This window comes from Colius striatus, chromosome 10 (genome assembly GCF_028858725.1).
Source record: "Colius striatus isolate bColStr4 chromosome 10, bColStr4.1.hap1, whole genome shotgun sequence".
NCBI lineage: Eukaryota > Metazoa > Chordata > Aves > Coliiformes > Coliidae > Colius > Colius striatus.
The window spans coordinates 28,408,643-28,433,240 of record NC_084768.1 but is presented as its reverse complement, the minus strand read 5'-3'; the positions used below and the strand labels follow the sequence as shown (position 1 = coordinate 28,433,240).

The 24,598-nt window shown below is 42.1% G+C and overlaps 1 protein-coding gene across 1 annotated transcript in view; it reads right to left on the bottom strand.

Annotated features, from left to right (window-relative positions):
- Positions 1 to 24,598, bottom strand: part of TRABD2B (TraB domain containing 2B) — a 288,315-nt gene that overhangs the window by 109,649 nt on the left and 154,068 nt on the right. Inside the window, exons 5-6 of the mRNA XM_062004363.1 lie at positions 23,765 to 23,911; positions 5,902 to 6,076 (exon numbers count right to left, since the gene is read on the bottom strand). Coding sequence (XP_061860347.1) covers positions 5,902 to 6,076; positions 23,765 to 23,911 — 322 coding nt within the window. The remainder of the gene's footprint in view (positions 1 to 5,901; positions 6,077 to 23,764; positions 23,912 to 24,598) is intronic.

The window sequence follows — 24,598 nt, the reverse complement described above, 5'->3', positions numbered from 1 at the left end:
GGAGCACAGAAATGATCAAAATCTACTTCTGCTGTCCTGCCATGGGATGAATATCTCTGCTTTCACGGGAGCAAACACATCATCAACAACATACCTTGCATCTCTTTCTTGCACAACTCAGAAATCTAAATGTAATCCACCAATAAGTAGGTGAATAATCTCAGTCACCCAAGGCTACAATTGAGCAAAAGAGGTCTGACTTCCACCAGTATCAATCCCTGCTAACACACAGTGACTTTGTCGGGAGCTGTGGACACCAGCCTGCTCTGGCTTCCACCACACATGGGCAACAGCCTGGGTTTTCTCTGACCTCTCAGATGCAGAGGGCTGCCTGAACCTGGTAGGGTGGGAAAACATGCTTTTCCTCCACCGCAAGACTGCGATCCAGAAACAGTCCGATTCTCCTCTTGCTGTAGGAGATGCTACAGTACTGCATTTCAACTCTCTCTCAGCACTAGGAGAATATTCTCCATGATATATTCATTACTTCAAATAACCAAAACCATTGCCTTAAAGCCTACTGATTTGGCTGCTAATAAACATTGTGAACCGGAGCAGCATCCGAGTTTCTGAAGTAGTAAATCCAGCTCTCAGCTACAAAACTGACAGCTCTCATAAAAGAAAGAAAGAAAGAAATGCAAGTAAGTAAAACATCCTAAGGAAATTATCATTAAATTAACTGCAGACATAAATTTATCCATCTGTTATCGTAAGTGTTACTTGAAAATTATTTGCCCATAAAAATGAAATAAACCAGAGTGATTTTTTTTTCTTAAACATTGACTTCATGTGTATAGTCTTAGTTGCCAAAATATTAACTCTTTTTTTACAGCCCATGTGCTCTTGGCTGTCTCTCTTTCCTGGCTGTAAACAGACCCTTATAAATTGCCTGTATGTATGTATCAGGTCTAAGGTGCTTCACTGTTATGGATCAATAATGCCCAGCAGTCCAGGATGGACTTTCAAAACACAAAACCCAAGCAAACCTCCATTTTTTTTTTACTTGAAAGTACTCCATTTAGCTACCTGTATTCATTGAAAGTGAAAAATTACCATGCCTGTTACCCGAAAACTATCATTTAACCACACAAACAATAAATGTTGTTTCACTACTGGAGTTCAGTTACTGTGAATACAGGTATGGTGAGATTTTCACATTAAGTCTGAATACAGTAAACCCTGGAAGGAGAAGAATGAAGTGTACAGAGCTGGGTCCCATTTTACCCAAAGCCTGTATTTTTCTTGGAGAGGAGAAAGAAATTAAAGTAGAAAGAATAAGTGGCTATTTTCACTTCTTCTTGTTTTATAAAGGAATAAATTAAAAGCCTGAGCCTCTCCAATGGATTTCAATGTTAAGTAATGTCATGGAAGGTGGGGAAGGGGGAAAATCTATTGAGAAGTCTACTTTTTATTTTTTAAAATGGCAGAAACCCAAAAAGCTTCATTTAGAATTGTGCATGTTTTTGTTTAATACTTCTGACTGGAGCAACAAAAAAAAGGTCTTCCAACTGTATAAAAATGTGGATCTAAAGACTGTTTTATCTCAGCTTGCTTGGATATGCAAATGTCTGACCCCTTACCACTCCTTCATCCCCAGGACTTGTCTGATGTTTCCCACTCCTATGCTCAGGTACAGAGCAGACTGAACCACGTCTCCTGTTATGCACTACAAGGTCTTTTCAGCTCAGCTCTAAATGGCTGAGAACAAAACAGTTGAACTGGGAATCCCAGTTTACAGAGAACAGATGACTCAAGCACTTTGGATTTTGATCAATGTCTACAAGAAACAAGCTTGATTTTTCAGAAGTAAACAGAAAAAAATCTGTGTTCCCCAAATGCCCAGTTTTCTACTGAAAAAAATCCCCATCAGTTGAAAGATTTTTATCATCTGTCATTTAAAAACAAGGCAGGATGAAGATGGAAACTCTACGTACAAAACAGTCAATAATCAGACTATAAACATGCAGAGTTGCACAGGCAGCTAAATTAGTTGTCTGCTATATTCTCATCAGCCCAATGGCCACAGCTTCACTGGAAAATAAGTGTTCTTGAGAAATGCTTTTCCTGGGGTGACTCCTGCTGTACTCAAGCAGCACTCTGCACTAATTTCCACACAATTTTTGTTTCTTGAACCTTTCCTTGGGTTTGATCCTTTTCCATCTGCAACCAGTGGGGAAATTTCCAGTGGTGACATGACCTGCTAAGATCTGGTGGGACCAAGGCACGGGATCTTGCCTTATGTAAGGGTTTTTTAGATCTGCCTTGTCTTTCTCCACCTGCACTCCCCTCTAGCCACGTGTTTTCATCCAGCCTAGTAGGAATTCAGCTTATGGTGGATAAACTAGGTTTTTTTCTGTTTGTAAAGTACATTTTTGTTACAGGAACAGGGCTTTATACCTTGTTTAAACCCAGAGTGGGTGTCTCTGCCAGTCCAAACCCATGACACCAACCACACTTTCAGCTGAGCAACACCAGCCCAGTAGCACTGAGCCCATGTACCACCAGGCAGTCAGGACGTCATTGTTCTGTTTTACAGATGAAGCAAGCCATGGTTTTCGTCCTGTAAACTACTGCTTTTGGTCACAGTGAGTCTTGTGTGTGTGGTTTAGTGACTTTTGTATGTAGTTTAATTTAATATTGGACACTACTAACTATCCATCCACAGCACCAGGATCTTAAATCAAGCTGAGGATGGTGTTCCTACAGAGAAAGAGCTTCAATTGCTACATGCAGTTTGCACAAGGAATGGCTGCTGGAGGAGCCAGGCAGGCGTCTGCCTCGGGAGGGCTCTTTTCAGAGTAAGACTCTGTCCCCAAGCCCCTTGGCTCCAGTTATATCTGCAAGTTACAGGATGCCAACAAGTCCACATGAATCATCGTGCAGGGCTTGGAACTCCCTCCTACAGCAGCCCCAGTCCATAACAGAGTTTGGTGAAGTTTTTCCAAGGTACTTTTTCTCAAAACAGGATTATTATTCAGGAAAATAGTTACTTTCCTGACTTTATTTGCCAGCACAGTTTTATCCAATTCTTCCTTTCCCAGAAACCATGATGGAGATTATGAAATTTGTAATCAATTCATAATATATATATACTTACTACTCATTCATTCCAATATCCTCAGATAAATGGATTAATGCAGAGATCATGCTCAGCATAAGAATATGAGGAAAGGCTGCAGGAACTGGGGCTGTTTAGAAAAGAGGAGACTGAGGGGAGATCTTATTAACACTTACAAATACCTAAAGGGTGGGTATCAGGAGGGTGGGACATCCCTTTTTTCTATTTTAGTTAGGAACAGGACAAGGGGTGATGGGATGAAGCTGGAACACAAAAAGTTCCACTTAAACATAAGAAAAAAACTCTTTCCCTGTGAGGGTGAGGGAGCCCTGGCACAGGCTGCCCAGAGGGATTGTGGAGGCTCCTTCCTTGGAGGTCTTCAAGACCCACCTGGACATGTTCCTATGCGACCTGATCTAGGTGACCCTGCTTCTGCAGGGGGGTTGGACTAGATGATCTCTAAAGGTCCCTTCCAACCCCTACCATTCTATGGTCCTATGATTCTAACCATACTTTTTGAGGTACATTATCCAGAGTATTATTTCAAATTGTTTCCTCTCCACTATGTTGGTTTTCAATATGCAGAATCTTACATGAAATAACTTTTGCACTATTCCGAGAGCAAACACACTCCTCTCATGCCTGTCCTAACCAAAAGTGCATTCTTAAAATTCTGCACTTCAGAATTTGGGGGAATATGTGAAAGCCTCAACTTTCATCAAAAACACCCTTTTTATAAAAAGCAAAACCAAACCCTCAAGGTTTTAGAAAACAATTCTAACCCATAACCCACATACATAAAAACCCACACCTTTAAATTTAAAAGAAGTACATAAAAGAATGTAAAATACAAAGTGTATCAATAAAACATACTCTTATAATTCAGTGTGTGGAAAAAAACCTGAAACCAAAAAACACCCCAACAAGAACCTTTGGGATAAAAACTGCATTTGAATCCTACTAGAAAATGAACTTACTTGCACTTCAGTCACATAAAAGTTTTGGCATTAAAAATTAATTATTTTCTCAGTACTTATGGTGTGAAGAAAAAAAACCCATCCCAGATAAGTGAGAAAGAATGAATTGTACTTCAAGTAGGGATTTCCTGCTGTATTTGTTGTTCTGTCCTGCTACAGCCAATGGCAAGGAGAAAGAAAAAACTCGCCAAGAAAGGCTGTTTTCAGTGTTGCCAAAAATAGAGAGCAATGGACAAAACAAGACTTGACCTTTTTGAGACAGCTTCCCCCAGTAATGCTGACCAGGAGTTTCAGGTACCTGCTCTCTGATGTGGACAGAGAATGAAAGCTCACACCTCTCACAATTTAGACATGATTTTCTATGGAAAGCAGTGTGCAATTAGTTTATAGAAAGCAGTGTATAACTAGCACCCATTTGCTTGATTTAATTTCTTTTACTAGCACATACAAATAGTTGCATCAGATTGGACCCTCGACCCATCTAGTCCAACATCCTGCCTCAAGCCATGGTCTATAACAGATGCCTAGGAAAAGTATGTACAAAGCAAATAGACAACAATGCCTAGTTTATCCTTTCAGCTCCAATAAATACTGCTTAACGGACTTCTAAAACTGAAAACTACATTGCAAACCATCACATTGGAGAATCTCTGATAAATCTCACTCCATGGATTAGAAAAGCTGTTTTTCTTATGAATCCCTGTCTGATTATGAACTACCATGATGCATTATCCTACTGTGAAAAGTGTTAAGCAAAACTCCTTAGACAGAAATATCAGGCAACCATGAGATTAAATGAGCTTGGGAAAACTCAGTCTGCATACACTCAAAAAATAAATACATCAAAATGCACGTATCTCTGCTAAACCAAAGTGAATAGCAAGAAGTGAGTTGTTGCCAAAGTTCACAGCAAGAGTCATGGGATGAGAAGCAAAGTTCTGTCAAAAATGAGAAATTACCAAGGAGAGGGAGAACAGGAGGAGCAGACTGGTTCTCAGCACAACAATCTCAGGCTGCCTTGAAGTTGAGGGAACTCAAAAAGCCACTGAAGTCGATGCCTAGGATTCTGCTCAACTGGAGCCTGAACAGTTACTATTTATACTCTTATCATGCCAAAATGTGGATTCCATCAGAAAATGGGGAAACAATTTCAAGAGGAGGAGAAAGTGCAGGAGCACATAGTGCTACAGACTCACAGAAGTACTAGAGACATCTTTGTTATGCAGACTTCAGAGAGAATTTAAACAGGCAGAGAAACACATTGGTCTTTTACTTAATGATTTAAAATGCTAGTGTTTAGCCACACGAGTAACTCATGCACTTATGCAATGTCCAAAGACAGCCAGACTGTACAGACAGTCCACCAAAGCTGCTAAGTCACCCAGCGAGAATATCTAACTACAGCAACCTCAAAAGGTCCAAAATCACCAACCAGTCCTCTAAGCCATACACCTATACCATAGCAAAGCTTCTGTTCCCACAGCACTCATACCTGAGCTTGCAACTTCAAAGCTATATCATCATCTCCTACACCTGTGGCCACAACTATGGTGTGAAATATAACTCAAGTTGCCCACAGGTTGGGATGGGAACAAACACAGCAGGACGAGAAGCGTTAATAGCTTCACATTTCTACACTCAGATAGAAAACAAAGGAGTGCAGCCTTCCACCATCTGTCTGGACCCAGGCCCACATCCTACATCAACTCACTGCATTTTAGAAGCATACTTAGACAAACCAAAGCCTTCCTGCTTCAAGGGTAAATCCTTTAAGTGTCTTCTCATAGAACCAGAGACAAAATACTGAAGCATTCAAACAACTTCCAATTCTGATCACCAAGAAAACCAGAAAAATTCATGACATACCTGCTCCAAAGGCAAAGAAAAAGCTCTTGTCTGTATTCTCTCTTAAAAGTGTCATCACTCTCTTCCCCATCCTCTCATTCCTCTTGTAGATGAGCTCCTGTCTGAAGTAGCTGTCTATCTCCTGAGCCGTCACCTGCTCGTGGGGTGGGAGTGTTGTGTTGATGAAGTTCGGGACCTGAAATGGAGAGACAAAGACTGTTGGTCAGGTGCAGGTGGTTAAATAATCCCCAAGACACTGGGTGTTTTGATCTAGCCTTGTTTAAACCAGCTGAGCATCATTAGAATAATTAACAAAACCCAAATCCTCCACACACAACCACACCACAACCAAACCCCACCCACCAAAGAAAAAAAACAAGCCCTAAACAAACAAAAAGAGCCAACAAACCCCAATAAAAAAACCCACAACACTAGAAGATGAGAGTTTGTGAGGTTGCTGGGAACTCTACAAAGGAAAAATGAATCACTAACCCACGAACATACTTCTCTTTTTTTGTAAGTGAAACTAGTATTTTACTAAATTAGATTGAGGTTCATTTTGACTTTTCCTTGTTCCTTGATGAGAATATCATTTTAAATGTTACATTTAGATGAATTACTAAACCTTTATTCTCCACTTATTCAACAGAGTTCATTGGCTATTTAATACCAGAACAAGTCCTGTAAATTGTTCTCAGCCAATATCACCATGAACTGAAGTAAGGACTTAAAGATTTGGCTTGTCTATACTTCTTTTTAATAATTTAACAGTTAAAAAAGTAGCAAAGGTTAGCAAATCCAGACATAGGAAGATGTAAAAAGGTAAACCTCCCCTACAACTACCTGAAAGGAGATTGTGGTGAGGTGGAAGTTGGCCTCTTCTCCAAAATAACAAGCAATACAAGAGCAAATGACAGAATCTTAAGGGTTGGAAGAGACCCTGAAAGATCATCCAGTGCAACCCCCCTGCCAGAGCAGGGCCACTTGGAGTAGGTCACACGGGAACTCATCCAGGTGGATTTGGAATGTCCCCAGAGAAGGAGACTCCACAGCCCATCTGGGCAGCCCCTGCCAGTGCTCCCTCACCTCAACAGGGAATAATTTTTTTCTTATATTTCTGTTGAACCTCTTATGTTCCAGCTTATACCCATTGCCCCTTGTCCTATCATTGCACATCACTGAGAACAGCCTGGCTCCATCCTCCTGGCCTCAGTTGTGCCAGAGGAGCTTTAGATTAGGTATTAGGAAGAACTTCTTCCCTGAGAGGGTTGTCAGACTGTCCCCGGCTGTCCAGGGAGGTGGTGGAGTACTCATCCCTGAAGATATTGAAAAGTCATATAGCTGAAGTGCTGAGGGACATGGGTTAGTGCATTACAACACATAAATCCCTGGAACATTCCTGATCCTTCCTCTGAAGGGATTTGAACAAGAACTGCTTATTCAGTCTCTGTTTTTGTGAGGAGAAATACTTATAGGCACAGAAGAAAAAATCCCAAGGACCATTCAAGCCAGGGCAGCAGACCCAAGAACACACCAAGATCCAAGCTCTAATGGACAGACAAGCCAGAAATCTCTAATTATTAGGACAGGCAAGTTACTTTGACACAGTGAGGGTTCAAGGTCTACTATGAGAGCTGGGAAGCCTACGGGCCTTGGAGCACGAAGTGCTGTAAGTGGGCAGTGTTTGATGACTGCTAACAGGATCCAGGTACCTCTGGCAATTTTCTGTGCCTCATCACTGGAAAGCAGCTTAAGCTGTAAAACCCAGATTCAGATTTCTGAGTCCCTGGATACATGTAAAGCTGCCAGGACTTCCAGTGTTAATCTGAGTCAGTGGTAATGATGCTACGTGCAGAGCCCATAAGAGGAACATCCCTCACTCACTGTGCTGAAATACTTGATGCAAGAGCTCTGTTACTTTGGTTATTCTTTTCTCTGGTTTTCCACTATACCAAATTCCTGTACTCATTTTCTGAAACCTGCCTTTAGTCTTTGTTTTTCAGCCCACCTCTTACCCTCCCACATGATTTAATCATGACAACTTCTGCCTATTCCCACCCTCTTCACTCATAATGCCTCTCCAAAAGCTTTCAGCAAGTCTCAGGTAAAGAACTCATTTCCATCTTCTCAGTAGCTCTCGTCTACAGCTTTCCTAATGCATGGAGGACTGAACAGCAGAGATTTCTCACTGTGCCTTATACAGAAGGACAAGTCTTGGCCTTGCTCTGGATTCCCACCAAGGGCTGCACCCAGCTGGGGGAGACAGAAATGGGCACATGTCCCAAGCCAGGGAGTCCCAGGGAGTTAACACTGCTGCTGACAGGGACCTGCCCCAGACTATTTGGCCATGTGGACCAGCTGGACCTCTGATTTTCCAAACAACTTCTCAAACTGCTTTGCCAAATGCTTATTATACAGGTCCTTCTTACAGGCTCAATTGTATTAACCTGACTCATTCCTTCCTCTAGGCTTTCCAGCATGGCTTGGCTTGCTAGCACTATCTCGTCAGCCCCTCAGAGCATGCAAGTGCTTTGCACCTTGTTCTGAGTTTAGCCCTTTGCCAGCACTCAACAAATAATAAGCCTCATTAAGCCAGACCTATTGGAGACACCAGTTTCCTATTCATACACAAGGAAGCTGCCTTGATGTCTGGAAGCAATAGAAGTTTGTCACAAAGGAACAAACCCCATGTCAGATGAGTAAAATGCTGATGACTGCAGCAGCAAGGATCTAGTGGCTTTGATTTCTGGTGAAAGGCAGAGAGAGATTCGTATCATAGGAATAAAGATTGGGGAATGAGTAGCCACTTTAGACTTGCAATAACCTCTGCAAGGCAAAGCTGTAAATTGGTAGGTCCACACACATATAACAAACTTCTGTATCCCCCCTGTACCGAGGCTCTGTGTTCAATTGGTGTAGCTGAGTCAGGGGAGCCTTCAGAGACTGAAATGGAAGGTGAACTTTTTTAGGAACATCTGAGGGCTCAACACCCACATAAGAGAAGTCTCTTCTCTCCTTTTAGCTGAAGAGAAGTGAAGGCTGGGAACTGGTGGAATCTGGCTTTGAATCACCTAAGATGCTTTGAGGGAAGCAAGATATGATATTGCCTGTGAGGACAACTTGCTCTTATACAAAGCAGGAGTGGGAATGCTGAGGGATTGAATGGCTTTGTTCATCCCACTCCGACCAGGTGAGAGCTCTGATGCTGAAGGTCCAGATAGCCCAAGGACAGAAGCTGTGCTCAGACCTCGACTAAAAGGCTCTTTGGCAAGAAGAAAAGCACCTTTCTTCAGCTTGTGCAACTCCATCATTGCAATCCTACATCCACATTGAACAGACAGTTTGTTCCTCCCCTTTATCTAACCTACATTACTGTCCTCAAAATGGAGCCATTTACTTGCCCTTTTTTGCCTTTCCCTCTCTTTCTTTCTCTTCTGTTAGAAAATGTTTGCCAATGGTGGGGAGAGAAATTTAAAATCAAGGACTAGGTTTTGTCAACACTTTTCATGCTTGTCCAGGAACAAGACAAAGAAAGGCATCACCTCTAGAGGCAACATCATCATCTACAAGTCCTGCTGCATTTCGTGCTCCATCACCAGCAAAAATAAAACTTGCACGTATGTTTCTGTGTGTGTGTGGCACAGGACAGAAGACAAATGATTGAAGTAAGTATGCCCATACACAGTAGTGCAACCACACTCTGAGCTACGACACTGGCCCCATTAATCACTCTCACTCTTCCCTGTATCACAGTTCCTTTCCACAGTCAGTGACATACACCATGCCTGGCTTCAAGGAGGCAGCTGCTCCTGTTGATTTAAGAAACCCTTTGGATTCCTAACTACCAGACAGGGATCAGGGAGTCAAGAGGCAGTCACATACAATTAGGAAACTGTCAACTGTAGACAGAATGTAAGCGATTTTTTTGAAAACAGAAAACCTCTTGTTTTCAAAAGGTGGGCTAAAGGATGCACCAGAGGGATGCATCTTCCCTCTTCCACTTAAGCAAATATCTTTGTTTCCCTTCATTTTAACATTTTAATGACAGGTATTTGTTGTTTTGAACTGAGAGTGAATGGATATTTGCTGTGCCAATGGGTGAGGGACTGACCTCCTGATAATAGCTGAATACTGATACTAGTATGTAAATGTATAGTGGGGTGGATGATGTGACTGTGTCACAAAATCCTAACTTCTAAGTTTATAGTTCATCTAGGAGAGTAGCAGTTGGATCAGCAGAAAAACTCATCACCTGGGGTGTGCTCATTTTGTAGTAGATACGTGTGACAAGAGATAGATTCTTTTTGTCTGCAAGCCATGCAGTTTTCCAAGAATCCAAACAAGTGATATATATCTGTGATTCTGTGATATATAAATATATATAATGTGCACACACTACATATTTCCCATGGAAATTCAATAATACATTTAACTCTGAGGTGTTCAAAACAAACAATATTTTGTTTGACTGAATCAGGCAGAACTCTTCCTTTTTTCCTGCTCCTATTTACTTTGGGCTGTGGTTCTGCTATGGATGGTGTAGATGGACTCCAAACTCGGTCATTAGGTACAACTCACATTTCTTAGTTAAGCTTTTGAGGTTAAAGGAAAAGAATATGAGAATAAAAAAGAAGTCCCAGCCCTGCAGAAATTTCTTCCTCTCCACACTGATTGTGTAATTTCACTTGAGTCAGTATCCCTAAAGGAATATATATGTGGGTAAAGCTCTGCACACACATCCAAGCTCACAGTGCTGTGGGATGTGGGCCATAATTCTTCACCTTTGAAGTCAGTGGGAGCTTTAGGAAGAAGAAAAAGGAAGGATTGTGGAGTGGTTATGACACCACCCTGAAAAAATGGTTCTGTTCCCATGGGTGATACAAATCTCTTGCATGATCACAAGCATGTCATTTGGGTTTAGACCTTCAAAGGAAACTGAGCACTTAACCTCCACTAAGTATCTTTGAAGCATTTGGCTTTATTCCTCCTGTCTCTCAAAAGTCCATTTGTAAAATGTGGACAGCAAGAATTTCCAACTTGATGTTACACTGGATGAATCTAGCTGCTGAAGGACTTAAAGGAAGATCCAAAGTCCAAGACGATGCTCAACAGTAACCTCACTTCCCACAAATACTTTGTGGAAGGAGATTGGGACTCTGCTGCAATGCTTAGCATAAAAGCTAACAACATACTTTAGCTTAGAAAAATGCATCAGCCATATCTCTAGATCTATGCCATGCTGTCAGCTTTGTCTATAGAGACAGACAGAAAGAAATGAAAAAGAAGAGAAAAGCAAAATCTATTGGTGCAGAGTGTTCTACCACATTTAGGCCTTACTGCCAAAGTTCAGCTGAAAAGTCACAATCACCAGACTGCATTTAAATACATTTTCTTATTTACTACTTTAAAATACCTGGACAAATACTCTGGGCAGAGGCATGTGAATATCAGTCTGCAAATAATTTTTTTGGATATATATAAGATCATCAGCTTTGGTTAACAATTGTTTCCTCGTTTTGGACCTAGTGGCTACAGTGGAACTGCTCTAGATGCAGTCCCGTATCAAATCAGAATCAGATGTGGAGGAATAGTGTTATTGCTCCTACTCCTACACACTACATTTCCCAATTCTCTGCTAACATTTTTAGTCTTGTTCTGTTCCAGTGATGCTAGTCTAGTTCTAGAATGTGCATTGAAATGATAAGATGGTGTCACTACTACCAACACTAGAATGAAGGGCTGCGTGCCCTTTCTTGCCTGTGTGCCAGCAGAGGTGACCTTCAACCCTAAGCCTATCTGCAGATGGAGAAGAGGAAGATGAGAGAAATGAGAAGCTAAATCCTGTCATGGAAAATACAGTGATCCTAAAACCTTTCCTGTCACTATCTTCCTATGTCTTGGTCAACCCTCTTGGTTCTTCAGACTCCTCTCTCCCACTGTCTTCTTTTCAGCAGACAACTGATGCCCTTCCAGCCTCAACTCCTGGGCAATGTCCAAACTCCAGACTGCCACAAGTACATCATCACCAATTCTTGCAGGTGAATCTCTTAATAATAAAAACACCTTATTTCTCCCTTTTTCCCCAGAGCATTCACAGGCTAGAGAACTAGGAGGTGGCACACCTAGAGTCACAAGGGATATTTATGTCAAGGCTGGCCATCAGCTTCCCGAGTTGCAGCCCAGCACCTCAATGCAGAGCCCATCTGTGTTTCCCTGACAAGAGGGCTCAGCCTCCATGCTAGTAATCCTTATCTCCAGTTGTTAGCAGGGAGTTGTTCCCAGATCACGCCAACTACAGTATTTATTTTTTAAAGCATGATAAAGATTGGATTCTTTTATTAGTCTTCTAGTTTATGAGGTTTACGTGGGCAGAGGCCAGAAGACAAGTAAGGGATCATGCTTTGAAGGATTTTCACTGTACCACGCAGGTCAGGAACTTTTACAGGGTTGACAGCACTATGTAAGATAAGCATCTCAAGAGCTGACAACAAGGCTTATGGGGGCTGCCAGGGAGCCAAAGCAGCATCCCCAAAACTGATTGCTCCTCCAACAAACTGAATGGCCCTAAATTCACACCAGCCCTTCTTCGGTCAGAGGCTGACATCTGAGCTCAAGTTATCATTCATTTATGAAGGGAGGAGACCCTCCCGTTAACTAGCCTTGACAAGGCATTGCTTTTTTTACTGCAGTGCTACAAAACATACTGCTGTGGACTTGGAAGACACCTGTTTCACTCAGATTTATGGACTCTTCTGGCATCTGGAAGAGCAATATCCACTTACTGCAGCCTCTGATGTGAAGGATTCAAATGGTGCAAAGTGAATAGACTGCAAGAGCAGGCATCTCCACGAGGATGACGTGGCTGCTGCTGCAGAGATGAATGATACTGAGATGAAATGGTTCCTGAGTTTCCATCCTGACAAAAATCTTCAATGGCCAAGGATGGTGTGTCTAGTTAATGTGATTTAGCTCAAAGTTGGCAGCTGCCAAGAAGATGAGTGTTTGGCTTGTTATAGAGAAGGGAAACCAGGAAGAAGGTCTGCAAAGTGGCAGCCAGTTCAAGTACATTTTGATTAACCCATTATTGCTTACCTTTAAGGACCAACACTTAAAGTAATATATTAGAAGCCTGAGTGGCTGTAAAACGAGTCTTAGACCTTCAAGATAAATCAATTCCATCACTCCTTTCCCTTTTCCAGGCCAAATATTTACCCAAGATGGAACCTGAGAATATATTGCAGGCACACCCAGCAGATTTTGGAGGTCATGGTCAGGATACATTCGTCAATTTGGTGATTTTAGCCTGCTAAAATGATGTATTAGAAGAATACCCTGACACTAAACTTGGATATGAACTCAGACTAGTCTGGAGTCTGAGTCTTAAATATATCCCCAGTCTGTGCTCATGCAATTTTGTTCTCACAAGGACATCTTTCACTGCAGCTGGAGGTTGCAAGCCAGAGCAAGGTTGCAAGCAAGTTTTGTAGCTATAAAAAGCCAGTCACATTTCTCCCAACCACAGTTGCCCACCAGCCATGCTACCTGGCCACAGCTATCCCCATGCTACAGAGCTCTTTGGGAAACACTGCTGGGGTTTGGGCCAACTCAGCATTTCCATGTCAGGAACTAAGATTTTCCATCTTGTCCTTGGCTTAGCAGGAGTCTATAGTGTCCCAAACCTTCAAAAGCAGGGAACAGCCCTGAAAACCTGCAAGGCAAAGGGACAGCCAGCTCTCCCTTAGTGGAAAGCGTGTTCCTGAGAAGCAGGAGCCTAATGGAGAGGGGCTTATGAACCCTGAAATCTTGTCTGGCTGCGATTCACTGTAACTGGGATGCGTTGCTGCAGTTTCCAGCATTTCTGCTCCACTTAGGCATGTGTACTGCTCTCTGAGCCAAAGGCTGACAATTCCTTTCACTGGGCTGTGCTGCACTAAGAAGGCCCTGTTCCTGTCCCACAGGGATGCGTTCAGGCTTGTGGGGCAGTGGCTGAGGTCGGAGTGCCTCACCCCGTCATGCCAGTGAGCACAACTGCTCATTTCCAATGGTGGTGTTTCGTCTGTCTGCTGCCTCAGAGGAAAGAGGCATGAAGCCAGTGGCCCCAGTAGCCTGTCTGTACTCTTTGCCCTGGAAACAGCAATGGAGAAGAGTCCCCTCTTACAAACCCAATACTGCAGGGCATCAAAAACTCACAGAAAACATCTAGATGAGGCTGGAGGGAAACCAAAGCAAAAACGCTCTTTGCTTGCAGGGAAGTGAGGGAGGAAAGAAAGCGTGTGAACACAATGGAAGCCAGTACATTTCCTGGGACTAGCTCTGGGAAACCACCTCTGGTGTGAGCTAATCTCTGACCACTCACATTACTGATCAGGGCCCATATATGTTGCAGATACACTGCATGCAGTTCATGCCAGAAAGATTTCTGTCCTTGGCCAACCCAATTTAAAGCAAACCTGGGTACCTCTCAGCATGGCACAGCAACTTGAGTGCGAAAATGGAGGTCTTTGGATTTCAAACTGGGCGGCTCAGTTTTATGAGTCACTGGTGCATCTACATTTGTTAACAGAGGAAAATTAAAAAGAGGAGGATACATAGAGGGGGAAAGCAGATTGAAAGCAGGTGAACTCTCTATGTACGGTGCATAATACTCCAAAAACACAACCCTGCAGGTGGCACAAAAGCTGTAGGAGTCATTGGTGGCCTGAGGGTTAACTTGACTGCAGGCAAGGTGAGCTGCAGCCCTTAAGCACTTGTACACCTGTGTTGCTGCAGCTTCAGCTCCCTATACCTCTGTGCAGAGACCCTTCCTGGGAGACTCAAACCCAGCCTGGACACTGCTGTTCTCCAAGGTGGCACTCAGTCAAATGACAGTTGTGTGCCCTGCCCGGTTTTACCTTCTCCTCTCATACATTTGGGTTGAAGGAAAGCACATTTAAAAAAAAAAGGGGCAGAGAGTGGGCAGAAAAGCCACAGAGATGGGCTGTGTATCTCCAAACAGTTTGAGGAAGGTGATACCTTTATCCCTGTTAAAAAAAGACTTTCAACAAATCCCTGAGAAGCCATGACCTCCGTGTATGTTTTCTATTTGTTTTTCCACACCAGTTAAATAGCTGCTTTCCAAGCACTTAGGAAAAATCCAAGAGAAGCGAGTCACATCAACCCCTCCCCCAAGACCTCCCTCCCTCCCTTCCCAACCCAACCCCATCCCTGCTCCCCTCAGTAGCGATGCCAAAATATGCAGCCGGCCTCTCTATCTGAATGAATGTTTTGATTAAAGAACTCTTAACAAAACACAGTCGGAACAATGATCCCGGCCCTCTTTCTGCAAGCTTCACCCAGCTATGCAGTGTATATTTAGGACCAGATTACAGGGACCTGTTCATTAATTGAATAAGGATGACAAGCCTGCAGTGTATGCAAAAAAAGGTTTCAGTTTCACTGGGGAGGGTAAATCTTAACTACCTAATGATACTCCTGCCCCATTTAAAACCCCTTCAACATTGGGATTCTTTTGAGGCCAGCTTTCACGAGCTTGCAAACATATGGAAAAGTTCAAGTTTTTCTATTTCCATTCCAAATGCTTTGTTACCTTTGACAAAGAGTATTTTTTTTTTTCCATTCTGACACTGAAACCATCACCTATTATATTGCCATGACACCCAAGTAAAGACACTGATCAAAGGGCAAAGCAGGGCAATAAAGTGGAAAAAAGTGGGACCAGAAGGTTTGTTTTGGGGGTTGGTTTATTAAAGCATTGCAATTCTTTTTCCAAAGGTATTTTTCATTTTGTCTTCTGTTACATAGTGGGAGAACAGCTGGTCAGTAGCGGGTACAAACTGAGGTTTGGTTGTCTTGAATATATATTGTTCAGGGCTCTTCAGTGAGTTTCTTCCCACCCCCGATGCTAGGGAAAGCCTGAATGTTTATATGAAGTTTGCCATATGATTTTAACCCAAGGCAAGTGTGACCTGAAAAATATGGCTTGCAAAATATCACATAACTTAGGAAGGAAGAGAAAGCTGGTTAATAACACAGCAGCAGCTGGGCTGGACAGGGGACCTCCGGAGCTGACACCATAAGGCAATGCAGTGCAGACATGGCCCTGCTCTCCTCTTTGGTCCCAGCAAAACTCTCAGCTCAACCAGATCAAGCTTTCTAGTTATGATGGCATCTGGGACAAAAAGGATGATGATTTTCAAACTAATTTTACTTTTTTTTTTAAGGTGGAATTGTTTGAGAGGTCTGATATAGGACATAAAGATGCAAGACACCTCCAAAAAAAGGTGTTTAGAAATAGAGTGGAGATGAGTTAGGAGAAAAATAAGGAATAATTCAGATGAAGTCAATGACATATAGCCAAATTAAGTTATCCTTGAAAGAGGTTTCTTTACATGTAAGCTGGTAGAACTGTATAAGCCTTGACTTTGTCAGCAATCAGCTCTCTCAGGAGAGGAGAGGAGAGGAGAGGAGAGGAGAGGAGAGGAGAGGAGAGGAGAGGAGAGGAGAGGAGAGGAGAGGAGAGGAGAGGAGAGGAGAGGAGAGGAGAGGAGAGGAGAGGAGAGGAGATCCAGGTCTGAAGTTACTGTCAAAGAGCACAACCAGTTTACACTGGAGAACCTGATCTATGGTGTTCGCTATTCAGTCACACACAATAATAGCTTCAGACCAAGAAATGTTGTGTCAAGGACCCAGGACCACAGTCCTTTCAGATAAAGTCTAATCCTAATCCTGCCAAGTCAGTCAGGACAATCAAATTGCCCCCTTGTCCCACTTTCTTCCCCTCCCTGTCATAATGAGGTGACAAATACATCTTCTGGATAAAACACAAAGGGGGAAAATCCATTTTGTACATTCAACCCACAAGATATTGTTTTAAAAAAAAACTGCAAGTCTTTTTCATTTCTCTTGAACAAATTTTTCCAAGAAACACTTAATAAACCAGCTCTTTAAAAAGAAGGGATAGTAAATGCTTTACAGCAAACATACAGCAATGTACAGAAAGCAGCATGCTACTACCGTGAACTCCAAATGTTTTTACCAATCACTCTTTCATACTCTTTTATAGTTTATTCCCTTACTAATAAATACAGGTAGTCAACAATCCCTAAACGTTCTTAATGTAAATCAGCCCTTTTCTGTAGTTGAATATGTTCCTTTTCTAGTAGTGCAACAGCCTTTGCAAGAAAAATCTTTGCCTTTAAATGTCTTGTTCCAATTTCTCTGTCTCTTTCTCTCCTCTTCGACTGCTTTCTCCATGGAAACTGGAAAGAGGAAGGAAGGAACTTCCAAGGTAGAATAACTCTAAATGCAAACATGTAATGAAAATTATCAAGCAAGAACCTATTTTCAAAACCTGTAGCATGAAAATTAGGTGAGCACGTTCCAGATCATTAATAAAAACATAATCTCTGCAGTGTTTTCCCCAGCACTGTCATCAACAAATAGACCTCACTCACACAACCTGGGTCTGTAACCAATTTTCTGAAACGTATAAGCCAAAATATAACGTTGCTCCAACCTGGAAACCTGTTCTGACATAATATGAAAATTAGAATCTGAAAGTTTTGGCTGCACTTCTGTTTTTTCACTTCCAAATGCTCTCAGTATACCAAGACACAAAGCTGTAACTCAGGTGTAAGTGGAAAGAAAGTATGATTCACACTGCAGCGGATCAGGAGCTCTTTTAACTATGGGAAGGCAATATCTCTCCAGTTGAATCCTGTGCGATAGCCCAAAGAAGAGAAGGTGGGAGACACACTCTGCTCGCTGTCAGGGCACAAGTAGCCACGAGCACACATGTGGCCAAAGCCCCAGGCAGCTTCGGCTCTGCCATCCGTGTCATTTTAACAACCAGTCCTGGAAGCATTCCTGACTGTTTGCCTGGAGCCAGAAGGAGAAGCTCGTGGGACCAGCTCCCTTGGCTGGGACAACCTTGCACTTGCTTCACTGGAGAGCCTATAATCATTTTCCCTGGAAGAACGAGAGGCTGTGCCAGTTCGCCTGCACTTTGTTACAGCTGAAACAGATAAGATGCTTCCAAAGCGTTATGTTACAATAGCAGTGCCTTCGTTTTATGGATTTATCTTCCTTTGCCCTAGATAAAACTCCATTCCTTGGACAAATTAGGTCTGCTTGTCATTCAACACTCTATCTAATAGTCTCAGCTGTGTGTTTCTGCAGTTATTGAAGCTGGGGCATTCCACAGATAGCTTTCATTGATTTAAAAAGTGAGCCAGAAATCCAGTTGTATTTTATCCAGAATGAGAACAGGTCAAGTTAATGATGTAATTAGAATTATCAGGGCCCTTAAATCTTAAGGAACAAGTTTAAATGCAGGATGATAACATTTTTAAAGGGGTACATAACACACACTGGTGATTTATAAACGGCAAGTGCATTGTGAAGTGAGACACTAAATCTTCTTTAGGTTAAGGAAGTTGACTACTGATGTGGGGTCAGCATATGGATCTCTAATGTCTTGTTCTCAGGACCATCACATGCATTTCAGAATATAACACCCACTAGCTAAACACTGCATCCACATGAACCCATGGGATTTTGAACTGAAAAGGCAACTCAAGAGATTAGGTGACAACATCATCCAGTAAGTTATACATAAAGCTGAGTTATTCCTGTAGACACAGCTTGAAGAAGGAGGTAGAGCAATCCCTGAGCACCTGAAAGAGGCTGAGACATTGTCTGCAAGCTGTGGTGATCACCAAACAACTTCATTGCGTAGCTTGATTGTCTGTGTAGGGTGAAGTCAAGACCAGATAAGGCTCCAGGCAACAGGAAGATGGTTATACTTTGGTGAGCATAAAGCCCATAAATTGGGGTAGGCACTAGATCCAACTTGATTACTTAATTTTGATATTCAATGATGGCTGGGCCCACTGGGACTCATACAGGGGCTGCTGAAGGCATGGGAATGTTCCCCATTATCTCAGTGGCCTTTCAATACAGTGTAACTCACAGATCACAAAGATACTCTAGATTACAGGTACTTTTTAAATGGTTGCTATGACTATTGTACTGTTAGCTCTAAACGAGGCAGGCAAATAACAACCTGCCTTGAAGAAAACTTTCTGTAAAGTAGTACAGCTGCAGGCCTCTGATACACCACATCAACAGTGAGAGATGAGCAACCACCTTCTCCTCTCCTCAGGTCAGCGGAATGGCTGAGTACAGAAGAAGAGAAACAACAACTGCAGACCATAGGTATAGTTTTGGGGAAAGGTGGTAGGAGAAAGGTCTCAGCCTTGGCTTTTTAATTTTTCTTCTCAATAAAGCATACATAGGCATACAAGGATTCACTGAATTGTCCTTAAAAACTGAACAACTCAAAGTGAACCACAGGAAGTAACTGGTGCAAGATATCCCCGAAACCAAAACTCCAATGTTTCTGTTTGAATAAAGACCTTTACATCAGATTTAGAGAACAAAATACAAGAGGAATTGTTCTGTATCCTCCTTTTTCTTCAACAAGGCTTAAGGTCATTAGGCAATTCCTTAGTTGTCTCAGGTAAGAAAAAGTATCCTCTGGAGGCAGATAATTCCTAGTTTTGCACTAACAGGTTTTTCGTATTTTAGTGTATCTGGACATACTCAATTCCTTTGTGAGTGCAACAGACAGAATACAGAAGTTAAAGCTACTGATCTAACCCAACGCATTTTTACTTGTAGAGAAGTGTTTTTCAAAAGGAGAGAAACTATGACTTCTTCAAGGGGGAAAAGGTCTGAATATAAAGCGGAAAATCTGCCTCTCCTATCTTTCACTTAGAATACTTTCTCTTCAGTATCATTTTGACTCTCTGCCCAGAAACTCCAACATAAGCTTTTTGATTGCAAAAGTCACAAGAGAATGGAGTGTTTGCAGAAGGCTGTAGAAGGAGGAAAGGTGTTTTGTACTCCACTTTTGGGTCATAGTCTAACTGAGTAAACTCAGTCCCCTAAAGTTTTATTAAGTTTAAATAAGGATTTATATATTTGGAAAAATGATGCTTGGAAGCAAATAAGAAAAAGAGAGAGAAGGAAGGAGAAATACAACCACAGGAAAGCAGAGGTGTTTCCCTCTTTCATTGTTATTAAGTAGAATTTAAAAAAAAACCCCAACAACCCACTGAAACTGAGAAGAATTTCTTTAGTCTTTCACTGTCACCAGTTCTGATGGTTCTGTGACAGGACAACACCAGGGATTTGGGGTTCAGCTCATACTCTTCCATTTTGAGCACCTTACTCTGGCTAAGCCGGGCTTCCCAATCCCAAGGTGGGCAGCATGTCCCAGGGGTGGTCCTGTCCCTGTCCCCATCCCCAGCTGCCGAAGTTGTCCTCTGACCTGGTGCCCAAACTGCAGTCTAGTAAATAACTTTTCCTGCACTTTTCCTCCCAGCACTATCCCTTCTGTGCACATCCTTAGCACAGACTCGGTCCCAGAGGACCCTGCCCTTTCCTTTTATTGCAGGAGTCAACAAGACTGGCCCTAATAAACTGCACATTTCCCAAACTCCCTTGGGAAGACTGGAGAGGCTCAAGAAACTCATCTGCAACACCTCAAGCCAACAGCATTAGTATTTCCACTTCTGGTCCTTCTTTTTGCTCCAGGATGAGTTTTCCTCTAAAGACATCACAGCATCTTGTAGATGGCTACAGAAGACACTGTCTCCCCAGATTTACGCTAGAGGAATTCAGGAAGTTACTGCACCTAGATAAACACTCCCCACCACCACTGTCCCTGCAGCCATGTTAGACTTTTTCAGATACTTCCCAGTTCATTAGCATAGCCAAAACCAATGCCTCTGGACTGAGGTAACTGATGGACAGGTTCACCTCTATTCTGCAGCTCCGGTTACCCTTCAAGCTTACAAGCAGGCACTAGTAACCTTGTAAACAGCTCCCAAATGAATGCTTAGAGTCACAGCCTTCTGCAAGTCTCCCTGGACATATGGGATGGAGATGAATTCCTGACCTCCCCTGTTCACATAAGCATTGAGTCTTAGAGCTCCATTTCTGATCTTTTGTTCCTTTCTATGTAAAATTTCTAAGTTGCATTAATGGTAACAGCTCCAAGGACTTATCAGACCTCTGAAAAGCTGGGCCAGCAGTTGGCTACCATGGAAGAACAGGTGCACTTTCTAAAAGCACTGTGACACCCTTGTCTCCCAAGATTGACGTGGGTCTCTGCTCTGAAGTGATGCTACATCTCTCTTGGGCTATTTATAGTTTTTCTGCACTTGTAGGCCAATCATTGATTGTCACCTGATGAGACTTCAATACACTCTCAGCACATGATAAATCCCTGTGCTTACGTTTAATGCCTCAAGAGAAAGATCCCATGGGGAATGCCTCGTGTCATATTTAAGCCAGGCTAATCTAATTTGGTAACCAAACAGCAAAAACTCTCTAAGGCAGAGATAGTCTATCATCCTTGCAAAGAAACCACACAGAATAAACAACTATCAAAAATTGACCTGAATAGGGAGTTTATTGTAAGTCTTAATTTTCTGTTTTGTTCTGGTTGTAATTAAAAAGAAATGGTTTAAAGCTGGTTTATAAAAATGTTACCAAACAAAAAACCTCTATACCCAAATTAAAAACAACAACCCATGAGAGGAAAATACTCCACAACATTTAGAGTTCTGCAGGGACTAGTATACATACAAGGATTTTAATTTTCTATGGCCTTTAAGTGTTATAATCTCTATCAATCGCATGCACTCTGGGACCATGACTAACACCAGTGCTTAAACTCTGGTTGGTTGTTGGCTGCTTTCTTCTTTCCCTAACACTTTTTTTAAACTCCCATTTGATCCAACAATTTGCAGGGATAAAAAAGTTTTTGCAGCAATCTGTTCCTCTCAAATCTAACCCACAGAACTGTTACAGGACGTTGTGTCAACAGCTCACAGATGTTTGCGAGTCAATGCAACCAGTGTGAATGTCCACAACTTGTCTCAAGGACAAAGGCTTCGTTCGTGGAGAAACCATGCCAACAGAGATTAAAAGATGACACAGGACATTCAGATGTCAGGACTGTCTTCACATTTAGACCTACTAGCAGTCCTTTCTCTGCATTCATGGAATCATATCACCACACTTTGCAAGAGTTATTTCTCCAAAATCATGATGTGTTTGTCTTGTGTGCTGTGCCTCAATATTGTGGGAATAGTTGCAAATCATTGACTTCTCTGGGATCCTATAAAGCCATCAGTTCTCTACCTTTTCCAGCTCACATATTTCATTTTCAGAGATGTATTCCTTCCAGAGCTGCTTTCTCCCTTTATTTTTCACTGAAGTCTGTCCATAATGAGAAGCTCTGGCAGCTTTGGTACTGGACACATTTCTGTTTCAGTTCTGCCATGACAACTACCTCATGATGTCCTGCTTAATCACACTAAAACAATGCCTGATTTTCTAGGAGTGAATTAACTGAGACTGCGAAGGGGTTTTATGCTATTCATTATCATCAACTACTCTTCCTATGGTTCAAAAATGATGATCAGAAAGGAAAAAAGAGGAGACATGACTATTTGCCCAGAATTTAAGTACCTCTGATTGTCCAAGCTGACATCTTTCTGCTCCTGTTGAGGTGCAGGCTAATTTTGTGATAGGTGATGTGGAAGAGCACTTCCAGCTTCTGCTGGATGTCTTTTACATTTTAACCTGAACTTTTCAGAGGAGCACACAAGACCTCTGGGAAAACACCCATGGAGTGTGGCTAGGAGGCTTTGTCACCTCACAGCCAGGTTGGGGCTCTCCTTGCTTTCCCAGCTGTTCCTCTGGGAAAAGAGTGACCCACAGAGCCCGGTGCAACTCAAGATAGCTTTGTCAAGATAAGATCTCAGAGACCTCTCTGCCTGAATCAACAGGCTGAGCTTACTCTATCTCACTTCAAAAGAGAAGTCACATAATTATCCTTGATTTGCATTTGCTAATGGAGAACCACTACCATGTTTTAACAGACTTTCCTTGGCAAAACATATATCATTCTGTGGCTGCTGAACTTTACACAGGTCCCCTCTGAGTAAGCCACTGCACCTGAGACAGGAACCTGGGAACATGTGTCCAAAAAACCAGGAGATAGGAAATGACATCCAAAGACCAAGAATTAAGACAAAAGGAGAAAGAGGAACCTATGTATTAAATGAGAAACTCTGAGTTTGTTACTATCAAAGTGGTCTGGAAAGCAGATTTCTGCTCCATTGAGAGTTTTTAATAGCACTGGATAACTAAGATAACAGAGATGAACACATACAAAATTACTGGATTGTGATAAGTTTCAGAAGCTATTTACTTTATGAGTGTTTATATAAGGTTCACTTCCTCTTCACGTATAAGCTAAAATATTACAAAAATTTTTCCTGTCCCTTAATGAGGGGAGTACATTCAAGAGCCTCACAAACATCCATAATTAACTTTTTTTTTTCCAGGCACATTCCTAGGAAAGTTTTCCAGGAAGTCCCTTGTTCCAACTAACAAGAGATAGGACAAGAGGAAATGCTCTCAAGTTGTGCTGGGGAAGTTTAGATTGGATATTAGAAAAAAAATTATTCACTGAAAGGTGTGTCAAGCATTGGAACAAGCTGCCTGGAGGGATTCAAAAAGACATGTAGATGTGGCATGGGGACATGGTTTAGTGGTGGACATGGAAGTGCTGGATTAATGGTTGAACTTGATGATCTTAAAGGTCTTTTCCAACCTCAACAGTTCTGTGATTCTGCAATACCAAATCCACTCTCACTAGGCAAATGAGGCATCTGTGGAAAAAAAACCCCAGGGCATCAAGAAGGAGAACAGGGAAGATGGAGTATAAAGTGATGATCAGGACATCATTATTAAAACAGCTACTTTCTTCTCAATTGGCTGGCCCATCTGCAACACTTGTGCTTACCTGAGAAGTGTCATGGTTGAATATGACAGCATTCAGGTCTCCACAGTTATAATGCTTGATGAGATCTTCAGTGGTATACGGGGCCTGCAAACTGCCTGCTCGGAGGCTTTCATGTTGGAGCAGAGTTTGGTTTAGAGCAAACAGCACCTGTAGAAACACAGACAAGAAAAACAGGAGTGAGGTTATGTAAGAAATCAAAGCAGTAAAGCCTAAAAGGATGAATTCTGAAGAACCCTCCTGCACTTGAAGTTTATTGACCCATTCTGGTCCACAGTAACAAGGGCTGACCTTTAGGCATTCCCAACTGGAAAGGGAGGCAGATGCAAGGTCCCTTATGAACAGAAAACCTTATTATAAAATATATTCCCTTGATATTCCCCCAAAAGCATAACTTCATAACACATATCTATTGCTCGGAGATATGTATATATTGGTCTGGGAAATCTTAGGCTATCTATCCTGACTACTTGGCTACATGAGAGATACTGGAGTGAAAAGCCCTTAAATTAGGAATCTTCTATTGCCTCTGGCTGCTTGCTATCTGCTAGCTTAAATCCACAGCTCAAACTCAGTTGGAGGGTTTTTGATAAAAATTAAACCATTCTGAACTTCAGAATTGGTGCATTGGGACTTTCTGCATGCTTCCAGAAGCAGAAACTTTAGGAAACTCATTATTAGTCTCTCTTCTTTAGTCTTTCCCCCTTCACTCATCCTTTTACAAAACAAATAGAGCACTGTCCCAGCAGACTAGTTGAGTGCCTCCATCCCAGACCTGAACATATAAAAAAACCAGAAGCCCTCTTTACTACGTAAATGTAGGTAACAAAAAACTTA